Source organism: Delphinapterus leucas, chromosome 9 (genome assembly GCF_059928025.1).
Source record: "Delphinapterus leucas isolate spDelLeu-1000000601 "Yukka" chromosome 9, BTC_Dleu_Yukka2, whole genome shotgun sequence".
NCBI classification, from domain to species: domain Eukaryota; kingdom Metazoa; phylum Chordata; class Mammalia; order Artiodactyla; family Monodontidae; genus Delphinapterus; species Delphinapterus leucas.
In genome coordinates, this window is record NC_143137.1 from 68,106,699 (window position 1) to 68,128,532 (window position 21,834).

Consider the following 21,834-nt stretch of genomic DNA (forward strand, 5'->3'; position numbering starts at 1 on the left):
TCTATTATGGGGTAAGCACAATACTCCACAGCAAACAGAGCCCATAGTAAAGTGGTGCCTAAAATAGGGCTGGAAAAGAGGCAAGATTTGCTGAAGAGTATGACTCTTTAAGAGAAGTCTATGCTTAGACTTAAGAAATGAATGGGAGTTGGCCTCAGATGACCACGTGAGACATCTGGGTAATGGCAAGTAGCAGAGTATGGAGGGAACAACTACTGCAAAGGGGGAAGAAGAAAGAAGGGACCAGAAGCAAAGCTGGATAAACAAAGGCCTCCATAGATCAGGCAAGAAATATTCCTCAGGCTATAAGGAACCTATGAAGAGTTTCCACCAGATTCACATTATGGAAATGTTTGGCTGTAGATGAAGTAGGACTAGGGACAATGATACCACTTAAGAGACCACTGTAGTAATCCAGAGCTTTGTATGACTTTGAGTAGGGAGTGTCTGCACCCCAGATTGCTACAGCATGTGAATTTACCTGAGGCCGAATTAATTTTCCAGTAGATAACTAGAACATCACTCAGGCCTGGGACTAGCGTAATACAAGTAAAGCACTTGTCTTGGGCACAAAATTTAAGAAGGCACCAATAAATTCAGTAATTAAGATAAATAATACTTAGAGCAATATTTTTAATGACAAATGTAAAAAATCCATGATGAACAAAACATCAAAAAGTTAAATAAGGACAGTAACTGAGTTCTTTGGGGATGTATGTGAAAATAGACCAATTCCCCATACAATGGGTTTCTTTTCAATCTTACTTGGAGAATTTCAGTTTATTCACTCAGTGTTGCTAACCAGCTAACTCACCTCGGAAGCCGAGACAAAACACCGGCTGATATGGATGTTAAGGCATCATCCAAAGGACCTGATGGCTTCCCTTTGTGAATCCAGCTGACAACCAGTTCAAGCAGCATCATGGAAATGAAAAACGGAGTTGCCTGGAAAGGAAATTGCAGAAAAGAGATGCTATTGTGCTCGGTATGAAATTCTTCCAAGTTTCCTGATTAGTCATTCCCAAAGTGGGAGGCCCAGAGTGACAGTTCATAGCAGAAAAGGTATATACCTATCTAGAGGATCACTTCCTCCCAACAGGCAAAGAAATCTGATTATTTCAGACACGCACTAAACAGATGCTCAAATTCTATCATCCAGTTTGGACATGAAATATAACTATAGATGTAACAACGATAATTCTGCCAAGAAAATAAAAAGATTAGGCAGGATGTGTTTCAAGTTAGATCTAAAAACATACATTTGAAAAGAAGTGCAATAATCAGAAGTCTATTATCTACATGCCTAAGGCCCACTTTAAAAGGCTTTCCTTAAGGGTGCACATGATTCTAGTTTTTCATATTAGAATTACAGGAATCACAAAATTGAAACTCTAAGAACAAAATATTTGCTTCTGAGTATTTCAGAGAATGAGGTCATTTTAAATGCTTGTTTTAGGCATCAAGTTTTATTCATACAGTATTTTTTTTATATCACAGAAAAAAATTCTTGTAATCCACAACTGATGACAAATATTGGACTAGGTTTGGTATCATAATATTAAAAAAATGATTTATGAAGATGCAAGTACCACATTTTTTTCTTTAAAAAATCAGAAAGAAGGAGTGATATCAAATCCTGAAAAAGTTATAGGTTTCACTCATTTGGAAGCTGATCGTGAGTACTGAAGTTTTCTAAACTGAACTCCCAAGAACATATTCTCTGATGTCATTTTCTTTTCTATTTCTGATCTCAACTAGTAAGTGTTGTAAGAACAACTTTGACAGGGTGGGGAACTTAAACATTCAAGTTCTAATTCTGGATATTTCCACTTCCAATCATAGGCAGGAACTGGAAGTGCAACATGCCTCTGAACACCTGAGTTTCAAAGAAAACTTGGTTTAAGCTGAGACTTGGGAAGTCAGGGTTGAACTCAGTCTGCTGTGTATTCATTTTGCAGAACTATGCTGCTAAAATAAAGAGCAAATCGTTCCTGGGAGGTGGTAGACAAATTTTCCCTTTAGAAACACAATTGTTACAAAGTTTAGTGATGTCACATAACCACTAGCTACTGAGCTTCTAACAGCTAAATTTGTAAGGCCACTGTGTCCCGGAAAACATTTTTAAAGTTTTATCATAGTCTGGAGTAACATATCAGGGAAGACAAGTTTAATAGGAGAAGATGGTCATGCATACTGCATGGAGATTCAATTCGAGTGGAAATTCTACTTTTGCCCCATGCTTCTTTGAAACTATTATTTTTTATTAGAATTATTTGAAGAATGAACATGAACGAAACCCTACAATGTGTTTAACTTACTTCTTATTAAGAGAAAAGCAAGAGTAGCCTCTTCCCGGAGAGTCTCACCCGTTTTAGTTTTTGTTTTTTTAACATCTTTATTGGAGTGTAATTGCTTTACAATGCTGTGTTAGTTTCTGCTGTATAACAAAGTGAATCAGCTGTACATATACATATATCCCCACATGCCCTCCCTCTGCATCTCCCTTCCACCCTCCCTATCCCACCCCTCTAGGTGGTCACAAAGCACCGAGCTGATCTCCTTGTGCTATGCGGCTGCTTCCCACTAGCTATCTGTTTTACATTTGCTAGTGTATATATGTCCATGCCACTCTCTCACTTCGTCCCAGCTTACCCTTCCCCCTCCCCGTGTCCTCAAGTCCATTCTCTACATCTGCATCTTTATTCTTGTCCTGCCCCTAGGTTCTTCAGAACCTTTCTTTTTTTTCAGATTCCATATATATGTGTTAGCATACAGTATTTGTTTTTCTCTCTGACTTACTTCACTCTGTATGACAGACTACAGGTCCATCCACCTCCCTGAGAAAACCATAATTCAAACAGAGTCATGTACCACAATGTTCAGTGAAGCTCTGTTTACGATAGCCAGGACACAGAAGCAACCTAAGAGTCTCACCTTTTGTACATAATCAGGCACCTCTTCCAGGGTTTCAAATGACGTTTCATTGGGTTTCATCGCGTAAAACATCATGCGAATTCCCTGGGAAACCGAAACATCCTGTTGGGCTTCTGGGTTCTTCATCTCTGCCCTCGTCTGACTCCCAGCTGGAGAGTATTTGTGATTCTGTGGTTGAAGCCAGAGGCTGAACAAAGAGGACGAGATGTGCTGCACAGATCAAGCCCTTTGTCAGAGAACAGCTAAAAACAAAGCGCCACAGAGCACAGCCAACAGCAGATTCTGTGTGGAGAGACAGGAAAATACAAGGATCAATCAGGAACAAGTTCAGAGTTCAGGGGCGCTGTCCCAGAAACAGTGCACTTGGAGAGGGGGAGGCGAGGAAGGGCTGCTGCCCAAATCAAGGATAAACAGTGGAGTCTGGCAGCAGGTGGAATAATTTATCATTAAAAAAGAAAAAAACAAACAAACAAAACCACATGATACCTCCTTGGAAAGGAGAAGGAAAAAAAGTGATAGCAGGTGAAAGTTCGCTCTGAAAAAGTGGGTGGAAATTCAAAGCTCGAATCACATGAGGAAAATACATTTTTTTCTCTCCCTTTTGAAATTCACATTGTGTTCAGGTTTGTAGTCTCCGCAAAGAGTCACATTTCCTGAAAAGCCAAGGTGTTCTAATCTCAATAAGACTAAGCTCAAAAGTCAATAAGCACTGAATATATCTTACTGGTGATTGCCTATATATTTCTGGATGTGTATCATGTTAATGTCTGAATGTTTGAAAACCAATTTAGGGGCATGTAGCTTCTTGCATGATTTGCATTGTTTAATGGATCTCAACTATTCACATCTGTATTCTTCTTAGCACTAATGGGGACTCTGAAGAAGCTGTTAAGATGCTGCTGAGAGACCTTTTCTGTTTTCCAGGAGGAGTATACATTGACTGTGCCTCTTAGGTAGACTAGAAGGCCCTTAATTGATTGCATCACCAGTGAGTAAGCGGAGCTTTCCTGATTAGCCCTCCACCTAGAAAGCTGTGGTCATGCTTTGGCTACCACCTCATCTTTTAAAAATGTTTATGTAGATTTAATTAGATTATTAATACATGATTGTTTTAGGAGAAATAAGTAGATACTATAGATAAGCAACAAATAAGTTACTACCCAGAGACACTACTAACATTTTGATATATGTATCATCAGTTCCACTGTCATATGACATACTTGTTGCTAAAAATCACTGCACTATGCAAGTTTGTGCAATAAAAACCATGGGGCTAATGAGAAAAATGGGATTAGAGTGCAATGCTCAAAAATGTCTTAATGGTCCACAAGGAGAAAAAAATAGGAACCTAATAAAAATGGCAGCACACTTTTACACATGCATGTGTCGACTTAGAAAAAAATGCACAACGTGAGAGTTGCAAGTTAAGTTTTATCTGGGGCAAAATGAGGACTGGAGCCCGGGAGACAGCACTTCAGATAGCTCTGAAAAACTGCTCCAAAGAGGTAACGGGGAAGGTCAGTATATACGTGATTTCAGTGAAGGGGTGTACATGCAATCAAGCACATATTTTTTGTAGAAGGTTTCTGCTAGTCTCGTGATGGTTACTGCTAGTCACGAGGAACAGAAGTCGCCATACAGGATTTTAGTGCTTTTCTAGATATGAGGAGATACAAGAATTGGGCTCATAAAATCAACTCCTGAAAATACCTAACTATCTGAAGACCTGTTCTGCCAGTCCTTCCCAGAGCACAGAGCGCCTCCTTTCTGCGCTCCACCCTGAGCTCCTTTCGGGGGGTGTTGAAGGTCAGCAGCTACAGCGGCTCGTGATTTAATCCTTGTAGAGGAAGATGGCAAGTGCCAATTTGTAGTTGACACATGTTATACGGTGAAGAAATGCATAAATACTACAATAAGTATGGTATTTCATCTTGAAAAAGACCTGACCTGACCTTTGTTCGTGGAAGCTGGCCTTGGAAGAGTTGCAGATTGTGAGTTACTGTGGAGTATGGGAGGAGGCTTATCTGAAATCATACAGAAAGTTGTAAAACCAGAGGTCAGGATACCATAGTTCATAACACATAGGTAGACTGGGGACACTGGTAGATGTTTAAGGTGCGTGCAGATGCGTGCATTTTGTGTCTTCCTAAGCCTTTCTGTTTAGTTGGGTGCTACCTTTAGCGTTCACCTGGAATTTATCCCTGACAAAATCACATACAAACATAGATGGCACACTCAAATTATTCCGTAATATATTAATCCTGTTGAAACAAATTTGTACTTTCAAAATATTGCACAACTGACTGTACTTTCAGGGGATTCCCATTACAAATGAATACATATGGACATACATATTTAATGAAAGTGATCGTATTAGACACAATATTTTATTACCTGCTTTAAAAATTCTTTGAAACTATGAATAGTATGCATCATGAGAGAAAAAAATCCAAACATAGAGGTATATAAAGTAAAAACTAGGAGCACACCTTCCCCTCAAAAAATACATACACACCTCCCTTCAACTTCTCACTAACAACTTATCCTGGAGGGTATTTTGTCATAACTGTTTTTCCCTACAAATGTTAATTGTTATCATCATTATTATTATCATCATTTAACATTTAAACACACACATATTGATTTTTTTTAAACTGACCATATTAAATAAAGATATAGCAACTTTCCTTCTTGAAGTCAACAACTTATCAGGAAAATTCTTCCACTCCGTATATGGTGATACAGCATTTTTTTTTTTTTTTACTGGCTGCACTGCTGTGTGTGTATTCCAAGCAGGCAAACAAAATTATTTAAAGTATTTAAAGTAGAGAAATTTAATGCAAAGAATTAATTACAGAGATGATGAAAGAAGTAAAAAGCCAAATGGGAATAAAGAGGCAATCTAAAGGTTAATATCAATAGGAAGCCACTAGCATACTTAAACTATAGATGGAAAAAGAGGTTATGTGAGTAGAGCTTGGGGGCTGTGGTCACCCAGGGAAAGTTAGAACCATGATGGGCCTGTCAAGGAAGAGCAGAGAGGGGATGAAAAAAGTACTTCCTGACAACCAATCTCCCAGCAGTACTTCCCCTTGGCCTAAAGGAGTCCAAAGCCAGGTGAGGGAGGATCCTAGGAAAGGAAGTCTGCAGGGGGCAGCCCCTGGAGAACACAGCAGGGAAGGAGAAGGGGAGGACTGGATCTAAAGAAAAAGTCAACCAAGGGCCAGCACACCATCATAACTTACTTATTCTCCATTGTTATGCAATTAAGTGTAGTCTTGCAGTTGGGCTAATAAGTTTAATGCAGCAACGAACATCATGGTATAAATATCTTGTACACTTGTGCACATTTTCAAATTAGATTTCTAGCAGTGGAATTACATTGTTGAAGGCTTTATAAAATTTATATTTTGATAGTCATACCAACTTCACCTCCAAAATTGCATTTCCCTCTTGCTAACGTTGGCTACTATCAATCTTTTACAGTTTTTAGCCAACTGATTGGTGAAAAACGACATCTTGTTTTAATTTGCATTTCCCCAGTGACTATGAAAATCTTCTCAATACGTTTATTAGCCATTTGTTTTTCTTTGTGTGTGATTTACTTTTTAATACATGTTGCACATGATTTTATTATATTGTCTTTTTGTATTGATTTATGGGCTACTTCTATTCTATATATGTATATATTTCTCTCATCTATGTGATAAATGTTCTCTCATTTTTTATTTTATTTTAACTTTGCTATAAATATGTTGTCATACAGCAACTGTAACTGTGTGTATTATCTTTTATTTTATTACTTCTGAATTGGGTCTTGCTTATGAATGTTTTTTTCACCAGAATTCTGTAAAAAAGATGTTTTATATTTTCTTCTAGAATGCTTTCTTCTAGGATTTTTAGGCATCATTCCTTTCATCAACTGGAATTTAGTTTTGTAAATGTTATGAAGTCATTATTTCACGTTATATCCTCCCTAGCTCCCTTTGATGGATCACAGTTCTTCCCGTACCATTAGTTAGAGTCAATACTTTTCACACTATTCTTCTACTTAACTGGACTGTTTCCAGGCTCTCCACTCAGGTCCACTGATGTATGTGTCTATTCTTGTGCTGGTACCATGCTGTCTTAATTACTGTATTATCGTAATAAGTTCTGGTAACTTGTAGAACAATTGCTCATTTATGAATATTGTTTTTCAGAAATTGTAAACTTTTTTTTCACATTTGCTCTCATGAACCATTAAGACTAAACTTGAAGGAATTCTATTGGTATTTTACTGGAACTTCACTAAATTCATGATTGATTTGGAAGCACTGACATCACAGGCATTCAGTAAACTTGTCTGGAACAAATGAATCTATATACTACAATCATTTAAACTTAACTCTGTATTTAAATGATGCTAATGCTCACTACCAATCCTTGTATTCCTTATTTTCTCCATTCTTTTTTTTTTGTACTGGCTTAGATTACAAAGTTTTCTTTCTTTTTTCCAGAAGTTTACATATATGATTGCATGTTATACTATAATATTTTCTTACCTATATGTGTGAGGAGTAACTTAGCTAAATATAAATCTCTAGGTCAAAAATTTGTCCCCCCACAAAAAAAATTCAACAGAGACAAACACTTTCACTGGAAATCTGTCAGGTGAAGCCAAGGTATGTAGAACAGAGGATGTTAAGCCTTTACCTGAACTAGAAAGAGGAAGCCCAAGATAGTTCCAGGTGCCTTTCTGCCCAAATATCTCAGTCAGAACTTCCTAGTCAATGGGGCCTTGCTGGCAGTCCCTTCTTTAATCCAGTTAAAGTGGAAATGCTTGGGAAGAGCCTGATATGAGTAACAAGCATCTCATGAGAATGCAAGACATGAAAACCTGCTACTCTTAGTGCCACATTTGCAAATAACTCAGCACAAAAAGCCATCAGAAACTTTTTGTAAAGAAAAATCACTTAAAAAACTGATTGGGAACCTCTAGTGATATTGATAACTATCCATTCCTATTGATATTAGGAACCTCTAGTGATGTTGATAACAAAGAGAAATCACAGTAATTTAAACAGGGAAATTATAAAGAATTGTCAGCTATAATTGGGAATTGGAATAATGACAAAGTGACCAATAAAAGTTAAGGAAACTAGGAAGAGCATAGAAATAGCAGATGAAAGGGGCAGGCAGTACCTCTAGGGCTGGACTAAGGAACTTGCCAGAAATTGTATTGGAGGACAAGAATGCTGGTTGACCCACTAGCTTTGACCCAACTGGAGGCACTCAGAGGCTCCTCACCTCCTCCCCTGTCCTTGGAATACATATACCTTCTGCCCACCCTTCCCACAGCTGGAGCCATTTTCAAGGACACAGTCTTGAGAGAGCAATGTGTTGTTGAAACGTCTGGACTGACTAGTGACTGAACCAATCAAGAGCTCATATCAACTTTTAAGATTCTGGCAGATGGGTGCAGAGATCTACTTGTTCTGATGCAGACAAGCCTTGTATGTAAGTTTTCTTGCCTGTTAAACCTGCCACCTTCCAATCTGGAGTGGCCTCTTTCTTTGGTCTCCCCTTGCCCTCCGTGTATGGGGGACAGTTTCAGATTTCCCCTGGGAAGTTTCCAAGGATTCAAACCAACAAATCTGCCCTCTAGGATGACTAAGAAAGCTCTTTACCAGGGGTATCTCACCAAGGCACTTCCCTAGGAAACCACCTGAGGGGGTAAAGGCGCTGGCTTCCAAGCATTGCAGGAACGGGGCACTGGAGAATCCCGATGCTGCACTGTGCTGTGTGGTACTGCCAAGTGAGCACAAAAAACCAGAGAGGAAAACCTTTTCCTTCAACAATGACTGTGCAGGACCCACTCCTGGCAAAGCCTAACGTTATGTCAGCTAGCACACGACCAATATTTAAGGGCTCAGATCCATTTTTGCAGATCAGGCAATGAAGTATGAACTTGGATATGAGAAGCAATACCTTATAACTAACACTAAACACTCTTCAGTAATTATAAAAAATCTTTCTCATCATAGCCTCTTATGCATGTGACACAGTTTCAATGTTCATGAAATTATAAATCACGTAAAAACAATTTTCTAAGATGTGTTCATTGTAAGAGAAGGGGAGAGGGAGAGTTTCTATGTAGAGCTCTGCATTTTCTTTCAGTATTTAACATTTCAGATTAATATGAAGTCTGAGTTCAACTTGACTGTTTTTTTTCCCTAGGTTAGCCATTTCTGCCTCTTGGATGTTCATAGAATACTTTTATGCCCTTGAAATTAAATCATTTTGGTGTGTTGTTTCTTTGATAGGAATATTTTAAAGAGGTAAACCTTCTTAAACCTCAGATTCTAATCTTCCTTTCCTTTAAGGAAATTTTCTCTAATTGTATTTTTTGGCTATTATTTCTATTCCATTTTTTTAATACTTATTCACAAATATGATTTATCTGTTTAGCAGATCACATTTGTCTTTCACATACATATATTGTCCCTGACCACTTTCATCTTTCATTTTCTAATGTGCTCTGATTTGCTCAAGGTTATGCTTTAGGTGTATTTTTCTTCACTGTTTCTTTTTTCCTTCTGGTTCTACTTTAAATTCTACAGTAACATTATTTGTTTTCTTAAATCCTTTCCTTAACTCTCTTAGTATTTCTATTATGTCTATTTCTTATCATATAATCTCTTTTTTCTTCAGATTTATTTCCTATTTAACTTCTTCATGTGCATAAAACAGTGCTGCCTAAAATTCTTCTTAATTACCTGGGGATGGTAATACTCAGGATACTCAAAAGGATGCCCTTCATCTACTTTTGGCAATCTCTTTCTGTGGCCTCATCCCCAATTTGTTTATCTTTGAATGGGTACAGGTCTTTTTGTGCTTTTTTTCCCCCCAAAAAACACATGTGGATGATTATTCCTTGGTACTATATCCTCAGGCCTATGTGGCATTTTGGAGATTAGGTTTATCTTATTAATTCAACCTGAGGGGGGGAAGAGGAGCTCTGAATATGACAAGTCTCCACCAGTCTCTGCCTGTTTTTTCAGCCAGTTGCAACTGCGGTAGTGGTGGCCAGCTTTCCTCATCTTGACTCTCTTCTTGACCTATATTACTTGTCATACAAAAAGACCATTTAAGGTATTTTTCCCGTAATTTCTCTTTATTGAGGCTGGAGTTTCCATGGCCCATCATGAAGGGCTTCCAGTCAGAAATCTTGTCTTTTCATTTTGGGCAATTTGACAACTGGGAAAAATAAGAATTTGTTTATGGAAAAGTTTCTCAGCATTTGGATTCTCTCTTTTGTGAGAAATTCTATACTCCCCTCCACCCTAGATGATCCCATCCTCCTCTGCTGTCTTTGGCACCAAAGGCCAAAATGACTCCAATTAGACTGAGTCAATCTTAGCCATAGTTCTCACCACCAGTCCTGACCGCACGCAGATTACAGGGTTCATCCACCACAATGGAGGAATCAAACTCTGCTTTTGCAAAACTGGGCTGGAGAAGTAGCTTATTGTGTAGTCATCTTTCTATTAAGTGTTAAAAATCACACATTAAGTTGAACTTCAATGTGGATGCAAGAAAGGACACTCTCATTTTTTTCTTGGTGCTACCACAATTTTATCCCTCTGAATAAGGGGATATTTAGTTTGCCATTTACTCTAGAACTGATGAAGTCCTTTCTCTCCTGTATTAATTTGCTAAAGCTGCCTTAACAAAATGTCATAGACTTAGTGGCTTAATCAACATATATTTATTTTCTCACAGTTCTAGAGGCTGGAAGTCCAAGATCAATGTGTTGGCAGGTTTGGTTTCTTCTGATGCCTCTCTCCTTGCCTTGTAGATGGATGTCTTTTCACCATGTCCTCATATGGCCTTTCCTTTGTGTACATACATACGTGTTGTTTCTCTTACTCTTATAAGACCACCAGTCTTATCGGATTAGGGCTCCACCCATAAGACATCATTTAACCTTAGTTACTGCGGTAAAGGCCCTATATCCAAATACAGTCATATTGGGAGGAAAGACTTCAACATATGAATTCTGAGGAGTCACAATTCAGTCGAAAACACCTCTTCATATATCCTTTCTTTTAGTCCTTTGAGTGAATTTCTGGGAATTGGACTGGAAACGTGATCTTATATTACCCTCTTTAAAAGTTTATTTTTCTAAGGTCATAAAAGCAATATAAGTTCACTGTAGAAATATAGAAAAATGTAGAACATGCTTAAGAAAAAAAGTAAACCATCATAATCTCACTAATCAAATTAGAGACTCACTAACATTTTAACATATCAATATGTCTTATGTTTAAGGTTTTTTCAGGGACATTATTTCACATAAATGAGTTCACACTATGCATAATTTTAGGTCCACCTTTTTAAAATCTGGAAGTCACATGATGAATGACAAAGTCTCAAAATGGAAGATGTCTTGGTCTTTGAGTCACTACTCGGAGGAGAGTTATCCATCCATCAGAATATTCTGTAAGCAAAATTTATAATTATAATGTTTTGTGTTTCATTTGTTATCATTTGAGGCAAATGGTGGCCTAACCAATACAGACAAAAAGGCATTGGAGGGTTTTGATCAGAAGAATCACATAATCTGACATCAGTCTGGTTTCTATGTGAGGAACAGGCTTTAGAGGAGGAGAATGAAAGCAAGGGAGTGTTCAGAAGTGATTGATACAGTCCAGGAACTACACGTGGGTGACTTACAGTAGGAAGGTTTCAGTGGAAGTAGTGAGAAGTGGAAAGATTCTGGATACATTTTGATTATAAAGCTGACAAGGACTTCCCTGGTGGCACAGGGGTTAAGAATCCGCCTGCCAGCACAGGGAACACAGGTTCAAGCCCTGGTCCGGGAAGATCCCACATGCCGTGGAGCAACTAAGCCCGTGTGCCACAACTACTGATTCTGCTCTCTAGAGCCCGCAAGCGACAACTACTGAGCCCACATGCCACAACTACTGAAGCCCATGTGCCTAGAGCCCATGCTCCACAACAAGAGAAGCCACCACAATGAGAAGCCCATGCACTGCAACAAAGAATAGCCCCCACTCTCCACAACTAGAGAAAGCCCGTATGCTCCAACAAAGACCCAATGCAGCCAAAAATAAAAATTAATTAATTAAAAAAAAGCTGACAAGGTTTACTAACAGACTGGATAAGGGAACAGGCATAGTTTCAAAAATTTGGTTTAAGTAGATGAAAGAATGTAGTGGTTATTAACTACAATGGACAAACTGGGGGATTTGGCTTTAAACATGGTATGAGATGGCTAAAGACGTCTAAGTGGAGATGGTTGTAGCAAATGGATATATAAAACTGAAGTTCAAAGCTCAAAATAGGAGAATTAGTTATGAATAGAAAGGAAAAAGTACTGACAAGAATAGAATAGCTACAAGCCAAACGTAAGAATGATTTCCATATATAGATTTTTCAACCATGTTCATATGCATAAAAAATACTCATTTTTAATTTGAAAATCATGGTTAGTATATTTATTTTATTTGCATGACAAAATTTTTATAGTTCAAATAGAGAAAACATAAAATATTATAATTTGCACATTATTATGAATAATCTCATTATGGAAGTAACTGAAAGGCTATATCATGTTCCTATGTTAAATATTAGTAGGCATATCTTTTTTTTTTCAAGTATTAACAGTCTCATTTTCAACTGCTAGAATGTCCAGTGTAGTTTTCTTTTTTAATTTTTGAATTTTATTTATTTTTTTATACAGCAGGTCTTATTAGTCATCAATTTTATACACATCAGTGTATACATGTCAATCTCAATCACCCAATTCATCACACCCCCACCCCCACCACCCCGCCGCATTCCCCCCTTGGTTTCCATACGTTTGTTCTCTACAACTGTGTCTCAATTTCTGCCCCGCAAACTGGTTCATCTGCACCGTTTTTCTAGGTTCCATATATATGCGTTAATATACGATATTTGTTTTCCTCTTTCTGACTTCACTCTGTATGACAATCTCTAGATCCAACCACGTCTCAACAAATGACCCAAATTTGTCCCTTTTTATGGCTGAGTAATATTCCATTGTATATGTGTACCACAACTTCTTTATCCATTCGTCTGTCAATGAGCATTTAGGTTCTTCCATGACCTGGCTATTGTAAATAGTGCTGCAAGGAACATTGGGTGCATGTGTCTTTTTAAGTTATGGTTTTCTCTGGGTATATGCCCAGTAGTGGGATTGCTGGATCATATGGTGATTCTATTTTTAGTTTTCTAAGGAACCTCCATACTGTTCTCCATAGTGGCTGATTCAGTTTACATTCCCACCAACAGTGCAAGAGGGTTCCCTTTACTCCACACCCTCTCCAGCATTTGTTGTTTGTAGATTTTCTGATGAGGGCAATTCTAACTGGTGTGAGGTGATACCTCATTGTAGTTTTGATTTGCATTTCTCTAATAATTAGTGATGTTGGGCAGCTTTTCATGTGCTTCTTGGCCATCTGTATGTCTTCTTTGGACAAATGTCTATTTAGCTATTCTGCCCATTTTTGGATTGGGTCATTGCTTTTGTTTGTTGTTGGTTTTTTTTGCGGTACGCGGGCCTCTCACTGTTGTGGCCTCTCCCATTGCAGAGCACAGGCTTCAGACGCACAGGCTCAGAGGCCATGGCTCACGGGCCCAGCCACTCCGCGGCATGTGGGATCTTCCCGGACCAGGGCCGAACCCGTGTCCCCTGCAACGGCAGGCGGACTCTCAACCACTGCACCATCAGGGAAGCCTGGGTTGTTGTTTTTTTAATATTGAGCTGCATGAGCTGTTTATATATTTTGGAGATTACTCCTTTGTCTGTTGATTCGTTTGCGAAAATTTTCTCCCATTCTGAGGGTTTTCTTTTCGTCTTGTTTATGGTTTCCTTTGTTGTGCAAAAGCTTTGAAGTTTCATTAGGTCCTATTTGTTTATTTTTGTTTTTATTTCCATTACTCTAGGAAGTGGATCAAAAAAGATCTTTCTGTGATATATGTCAAAGAGTGTTCTTCCTATGTTTTCCTCTAAGAGTTTTACAGTGCCTGGTCTTACATTTAGGTCTCGAATCCATTTTGAGTTTATTTTTGTGTATGGTGTTAGGGAGTGTTCTAATTTCATTCTTTTACATGTAGCTGTCCAATTTTCCCAGCACAACTTATTAAAGAGACTGTCTTTTCTCCATTGTATACCCTTGCCTCCTCTGTCATAGATTAGTTGACCATAGGTGCGTGAGTTTATCTCTGGGCTTTCAATCTTGTTCCATTGATCTATGTTTCTGTTTTTGTGCCAGTATCATATTATCTTGATTACTGTAGCTTTGTAGTATAGTCTGAGTCAGGGAGTCTGTTTCCTCCAGCTCTGTTTTTTTCCCTCAAGACTGCTTTGGGTATTCGGGGTCTTTTGTGTTTCCATACAAATTTTAAGATTTTTTGTTCTAGTTCCATAAAAAATGCCATTGGTAATTTGATAGAGGTTGAATTGAATCTGTAGATTGCTTTGGGTAGTATAGTCATTTTCACAATATTGATTCTTCCAAGATAAGAACATGGTATATCTCTCCATCTGTTGGTATCATCTTTAATTTATTTCATCAATGTCTTATAGTTTTCTGCATACAGGTGTTTGTCTCCTTAGGTAGGTTTATTCCTAGGTATTTTATTCCAATGGTAAATGGGAGTGTTTCCTTAATTTCTTTTTCAGATTTTTCATCATTAGTGCATAGGAATGCAAGAGATTTCTGTGTATTAATTTTGTATCCTGCAACTTTACCAAATTCATTGATTAGTTCTAGTAGTTTTCTGGTGGCATCTTTAGGATTCTCTATGTATAGTATCATGTCATATACAAACAGTGACACTTTTACTTCTTCTTTTCCAATTTGTATTCCTTTGATTTCTTTTTCTTCTCTGATGGCCATGGCTAGTACTTCCAAAACTATGTCGAATAATAGTGGTGAGACTGGACACCCTTGTCTTGTTCCTGATCTTAGAGGAAATGCTTTCAGTTTGAGAATGATGTTTGCTGTGGGTTTGTCATATATGGCTTTTATTATGTTGAGGTAGGTTCCCTCTATGCCCATTTTCTGGAGAGTGTTTTTTTTCTTTTGCGATACGCAGGCCTCTCACTGTTGTGGCCTCTCCCATTGCGGAGCACAGGCTCCGGATGCACAGGCTCAGCGGCCATGGCTCACGGGCCCAGCCGCTCCACAGCATGTTGGATCCTCCTGGACTGGGGCACAAACCCGTGTCCCCTGCATCGGCAGGCAGACTCAACCACTGCGCCACCAGGGAAGACCTGGAGGGTTTTTATCATAAAACAGTGTTGAATTTTGTCAAAAGCTTTTTCTGCTTCTATTGAGATGATCATATGGTTTTTATTCTTCAATTTGTTAATATGGTTTATCACACTGATTGATTTGTGTATACTGAAGAATCCTTGCAACCCTGGGATAAATCCCACTTGATCATGGTCTATGATCCTTTTAATGTGTTGTTGGATTCTGTTTGCTAGTATTTTGTTGAGGATTTTTGCATCAATATTCATCAGTGATATTGGTCTATAATTTTCATTTTGTAGTATCTTTGTCTAGTTTTGGTATCAGGGTGATGGTGGCCTCATAGAATGAGTTTGGGAGTGTTCATTCCTCCTCAATTTTTTGCAAGAGTTTGAGATAGATGGGTGTTAGTTCTTCTCTAAATGTTTGATAGATTTCACCAGTGAACCCATCTGGTCCTAGACTTTTGTTTGTTGGAAGATTTTTAATCACAGTTTCAATTTCATTACTTGTGATTGGTCTGTTCATATTTTCTATTTCTTCCTGGTTCAATCTTGGAAGGTTATACCTTTCTAAGAATTTGTCCATTTCTTCCAGGTTGTCCATTTTATTGGCATAGAGTTGCTTGTGTTAGTCTCTTAGCATGCTTTGTATTTCTGCAGTGTCTGTTGTAACTTCTCCTTTTTCATTTCTACTTTTATTGAGTTGAGTCCTCTTCCTCCTTTCCTTGATGAGTCTGGCTAATAGTTTATCAATTTTGTTTATATTCCCAAAGAACAAGCTTTTAGTTTTATTGATTTTTGCTATTGTTTTCTTTGTTTCTATTTCATTTATTTCTGCTCTGATCATCATGATTTCTTTCCTCTGCTAACTTTGGATTTTGTTTGTTCTTCTTTCTCTAGCTTCTTTAGGTGTAAGTTTAGATTGTTTATTTGAGATTTTTCTTGTTTCTTGAGGTAGGCTTGTATAGCTATAAACTTCCCTCTTAGGACTGCTTTTGCTGCATCCCATAGGTTTTGGATCATCATGTTTTCATTGTCATTTGACTCTAGGTATTTTTTGATTTCCTCTTTTATTTCTTCAGTGACCTCTTGGTTATTTAGTAACATATTGTTTGGCCTCCAAGTGTTTGTGCTTTTTACATTTTCTTCCCTGTAATTCATTTCTAATCTCATAGCATTGTGGTAAGAAAAGATGCTTGATATGATTTCAATTTTCTTAAATTTACTGAGGCTTGATTTGTGATCCAAGATGTGATCTATCCTGGAGAATGTTCTGTGCGTACTTGAGAAGAAAGTGTAATCTGCTGTTTTTGGATGGAATGTCCTATAAATATCAATTAAATCTATCTGGTCTATTATGTCATTTAAAGCTTCTGTTTCCTTATTTATTTTCATTTTGGATGATCTGTCCATTGGTGTAAGTGAGGTGTTAAAGTCCCCCACTATTGTGTTACTGCTGATTTCCTGTTTTATAGCTGTTAGCAGTTGCCTTATGTATTGAGGTGCCCCTATGTTGGGTGCATATATATTTATAATTGTTGGATTGATCCTTTGATCATGATGTAATGTCCTTCCTTGTCTCTTGTAACATTCTTTATTTTAAAGTCTATTTTATCTGATAGGAGTATTGCTACTCCAGCTTTCTTTTGAATCCCATGTGCATGGAATATCTTCTTCCATCCTCTCACTTTCAGTCTGTATGTGTCCCTAGGTCTGAAGTGGGTCTCTTGTAGACAGCATATAGATTGCTCTTGTTTTTGTATCTATTCAGCAAGCCTGTGTCTTTTGGTTGGAGCATTTAATCCATTCACGTTTAAGGTAATTATCTACATGTATGTTCCTGTAACAATTTTCTTAATTGTTTTGGGCTTCTTTTTGTAGGTCCTTTTCTTCTCTTGTGTTTCCCACTTAGAGAAGTTCATTTAGCATTTGCTGTAGAGCTGGTTTGGTGGTGCTGAATTCTCTTAGCTTTTGCTTGTCTGTAAAGCTTTTGATTTCTCCATTGAATCTGAATGAGATCCTTGCCAGGTGGAGTAATCTTAGTTGTAGGCTCTTCCCTTTCATCAATTTAAGCATATCATGCCACTCCCTTCTGGACTGTAGAGTTTCTGCTGAGAAATCAGCTGTTAACCTCATGGGAGTTCCCTTGTATGTTATTTGTCATTTTTCCCTTGTTGCTTTCAGTAATTTTTCTTTGTCTTTAATTTTTGCCAATTTGATTACTATGTGTCTCGGCATGTTTCTGCTTGGGTTTATCCTGTATGGGACTCGCTGTGGTTCCTGGCCTTGGGCAGCTATTTCCTTTCCCACGTTAGGAAAGTTTTCCACTATAATCTCTTCAAATATTCTCTCAGACCCTTTCTTTTTCTCTTCATCTTCTGGAATCCCTATAATTTGAATGTTGGTGCAAATCGTGTCCCAGAGGTCTCTGAGATTGTCTTCAATTCTTTTCATTCTTTTATCTTTTTTCTGCTCCTCAGAAGTTATTTCCACCATTCTGTCTTTCAGCTCACTTATTCATTCTTCTGCCTCAGTTATTATGTTATTGATTCCCTCTAGTCTATTTTTCATTTCAGTTATTGTGTTGTTCACCTCTGTTTGTTCTTCTAGATCTTTAACATTTCTTTTATTTTCTGAATTTGTACCTCCATTCTATTTCTGAGATTCTGGATCATCTTTACTATCATTACTCTGAATTATTTTTCAGGTAGATTGCATATTTTCTCTTAATTTATTTGGTCTTGTAGGTTTTTACCTTACTTCTTCATCTGTGACATATTTTTTTGCCATCTCATTTTTTAATTTTTTTGATGGGTGCAATTGTGTTCCTGACTTACTGGTTGTTTGCCCTGTAGCTTACAGCACTGGAGTTTGTAGGTTGTTGGGTGGAGCTGGGTTTTGGTTTCGAGATTAGGACTACAGTTGAACTCACTCCTACAAATATTCCCTGGGTTCTGAGGTTCTCTGTTAGTCAAGTGGTTCAGACTTGGAGCTCCCACTGTAGGAACTTTGGCCCAACCCCTGACTTGTGAACCAAGATCCTACAAGCCGCATGGGGTGGCAAAAAAAAAAAAAGAAAAGAAAAAAAGGAGCAGAACAATAACAAAGAGCTTAAAAAAATAGACTAGAAAACTAACAGATATGTTAGAAAGAATATAAAAATAAAAATATAGATGAAACAACAATCAGAAGGTAAAACAGAACCACAGTAGTAAAAAGGAGGAGGAAAAAAAAATGGTGGAAAATCCCTTGGTTGTGGGGAGCGGGGCTTAGGGTGGGCGGGGTTTAGGCAGTGTGTGTGGCCTATGCTTAGGACCCACAGGGCTGGAAAAGGCCCTGGGGTGGAGGGGGGAGGGCTTGGGCTCAAGGTAACAGAACAGGCCCAGGCTTGTCTCTGATCTCAGATAGGGGAGGACCCAGCCTGGGAGCCCAGCAGGCTTCCCTGCGTGAGTGGTCAGGTCTAGTGCCCTCTGTGCCTCTCCTGCTCCTCTGGTCCTAGAGGGTCCCTCCCGCATGCCTCTCCTGTTCTCCCCTGGACTCCCTCCTATGGTCCCCAAGACCCATGTGGCTTAGAGGGGGCCTCTGAGGGCAGAGGACCCGGCCTGAGAGCCAGGCAGGCTTCCTGGGTTGATTGGGCAAGGGAAACGCTAGGCGTGCTCCCCCCGATCCTAGCCCCTGAGGGTCCCTCCAGGTGTAAGAACCCCTCTCCCCTCCCAGCCACCCCTAAAGGGTGCCAGTCCTGTGCAGCCTCCATTTCTCCACCCCTCTCAGTCCCCCCAGGTTTTATATGGTTGCTTGGGGGTTCCTCCCAACTCCTTTGGCATTGAGGTCTCCCACCAGCTTCCAGCAGGTGCCCTAGTTGTGGGGAGATGCGAACTCTGCATCTTCCCATGCCGCCATCTTGACTTCGCCCCTCCAATGTCAAGCGTATCTTTTAACAGTAAGAAACTGCCAAACTGTTTTCCCAAATGTATGCATCATTTAGCAGCCTCACCAGTATGGAAGTTCCAATTGTTTTGCATGCTTTATAGCACTTGGTATATCCAGGATTATTTTTATTTTTTATTCTCTTTTTCAGATCTATACAGCTACATAATTTGTGTAGAATAGGTAAGTTGTCACAATGCAAGTTTATTATCTTCATTCCTATTTTATTCCTATGTATTTGGAGGGCAATTGTTTTTAGAACATAGCTATGTGTTGCCAAATTTTTAATATTGTCTCTAAGAGTCTTTGAATCCTTTGTATTAATACATTTCATTAGAAAATGGCAATGTATGAAACTTAATCTCTCTATTTTCTTAGATCAGATTTTATTACTTTTGGCCAAAGTCCTTTCCACGACTTAGAAGGCAAAGATCAGGTACAACATGATCTTTAAAGAAATTTATGGCATGCACGTCAGTTCAGAGCATAAAAAACAAATAGTATTTCAGAAGTTATTTCTTTAAAATCCCATCAAGCTAATACATCTCATTGTTATTTTAACAGTAGTCAGTGCCAAAAGTGCAACTCAAAGTTCTGCACTCATATCAGTGTCAGAATGTATGTAACTCACTCTTTATAGGATTGATTTTGAGTCAATGTTGGAATTAAGCCAAATGCACAGTACAGAATAAAAGAATGTAGAAGATCTCAAGAGTACTTCTTGAAAGAGCTCATGAGAGTCTCTGCAAAGAGAGGCTTTTTTTGGAAAATAAGTTTGGAAAATAAAATAATACACATAACACTTAAAGATAAATTTTGTGTGTAATAAATATTTTAAAGGTTCTGACAAGTCCAGCAACAAAGAAATTTATTTTAATTTGTTCAACTTGCAGTTTCCCAGTTGTAATTTACTAGAGAATTCCTGTTAATCTAACAGCTGCAAACAGCTCTGAGAATGTGTATGACACGGTGTATGATTTGGGGATTGCTATCTTACTTAGGGCCTCTTTAGGGCTGTTCTCTGGGAGATGAGGGGGAGGAAGAATGGAAACCTATCTTTGGTAATAGTAATTAACGCCCACTGATTTGAGAGAAAAATCATGATAAAAGACTTGCATATTTCTGAAAATAAGTAAAAAGGTTAGATTAGTGTTCTACACCACATACAAAAGTGTGTTTCTAATAACACCAGCAGATAAGACGAAGTCCTTTACCTAAATATCCATCACAGGAACTGCTGTCTGCTGATGAAAGGACCTGTGAACCTTCTTTTATAAAACAGAGTTGAAGCAATTCATCGTAGACATAAATTCTGTTCTTATCATTCTCTAGGACATATGGTTAAGAATTTCTCTCTAGTTTCAGTACCAAGAATAATGTGTTTCTCCTGAACAGCATTCACATTATTTAACTTTATGGATGCTATGAATCACCTACCTAATCATGTTTCCCACTTCAGATGGTTTAATATGTAGCTTACTGCCAAATCTATTATATAAATCTAGCAAGTGTGTAGGATCCAACTGGTGGCATACAAAACTCACCCCTGGATCCACGTTGATTCTACCCACATTTTTCTTGCTTAATTTTTATCACCTATTTCATTCTGCTTTATTAAGCTTTATTGAGTGTACTGGTGTAAGATGTTTTTATTTCTTCTTGTCACAAGGTAAAGAATTTTTAACGTTAATAGATTATTTAATGAGTGAAAAAAGCAATTCTCTAGTAGTGCCCCATTTTGATAGGCATTCTCAGGAGACACCTGTAAATTTTTATTATCCTCACAAAAGCACAGATTGCAATTAAGAAGAGCCAGCATTGAATGGGATGCTGGTGATGCCAATGGAAAAAACTGAAGAGTTTTAGGGCACCAATACGTGATCCCAGCAAACTGATATATTTTTCATTTATTTTTAATTTTTATTTCAAGAATCATCTCCCAAAATAAAGAGATCACTACTTTTTGAATCATAGTTGACTTTTACTTCAGACTTTTTTCTTGGGAGAAAGGGGTTAAATTTATTCAATATCTTGTATAAGGAACTATACTGCTCTATACTTCAAACATGTAACTGGGATGTCTGGATCTTCATTTGGGGGTAGAGCAAATAAGGCTATACAGTAGCATCAGAACAAACAATTCTCAGTAACACATATGCTTCTGCAACACTTCCCCATGTCCTCCTTCTCCAGGAAGTTCAGGAATCTTACTTGGGGGTCAGGGTTCCTTGCTGGAAAAGGACAGTCCCACCTTGCTTATGTAACGTAAACGTAAAACTCTGCCCTTGAGTCTGGGTGACTCCACAACACTGCCAGAACTTGTTTGCCTTATAATTAATCACTGTGATGTTGTTGCCATCACCTGGTCAAGAATTCTTCTGTGCCAACTGAAATCAGAAATTTCTCAAAGATATCTTCGGTTCATTTTTGCTGATGCCTCTGGAACACTACTGCACATCACTGTCACCTGCCCTGTGCAAAGCAATGAATTTGATGCCTATGATCTGCTTGCTGCTTTCTTCATTTATGAAGAAAACTCTGGAGTCATAGGGGTTCTTTAAAGTAAAAGAAGATCCCTCACACAAATATATCCAAAGCCACATACCTTCTGCACCTTTCCCACTCCCTCAAGAACTATATCAAAATTTTAAATTTCCACTCTTCAATAGTCACAGTTAAGAGAA

At 38.2% G+C, this 21,834-nt stretch overlaps 1 protein-coding gene across 1 annotated transcript in view; it reads right to left on the minus strand.

Moving 5' to 3' along the window:
- The window catches only part of AGMO (alkylglycerol monooxygenase), a 182,146-nt gene extending 177,752 nt beyond the window's left edge, over positions 1–4,394 (minus strand). Inside the window, exons 1-2 of the mRNA XM_022587407.2 lie at positions 2,935–4,394; positions 815–945 (exon numbers count right to left, since the gene is read on the minus strand). Coding sequence (XP_022443115.2) covers positions 815–945; positions 2,935–3,060 — 257 coding nt within the window. The 5' untranslated portion in view covers positions 3,061–4,394. The remainder of the gene's footprint in view (positions 1–814; positions 946–2,934) is intronic.
- Positions 4,395–21,834: the final 17,440 nt, after the last annotated feature.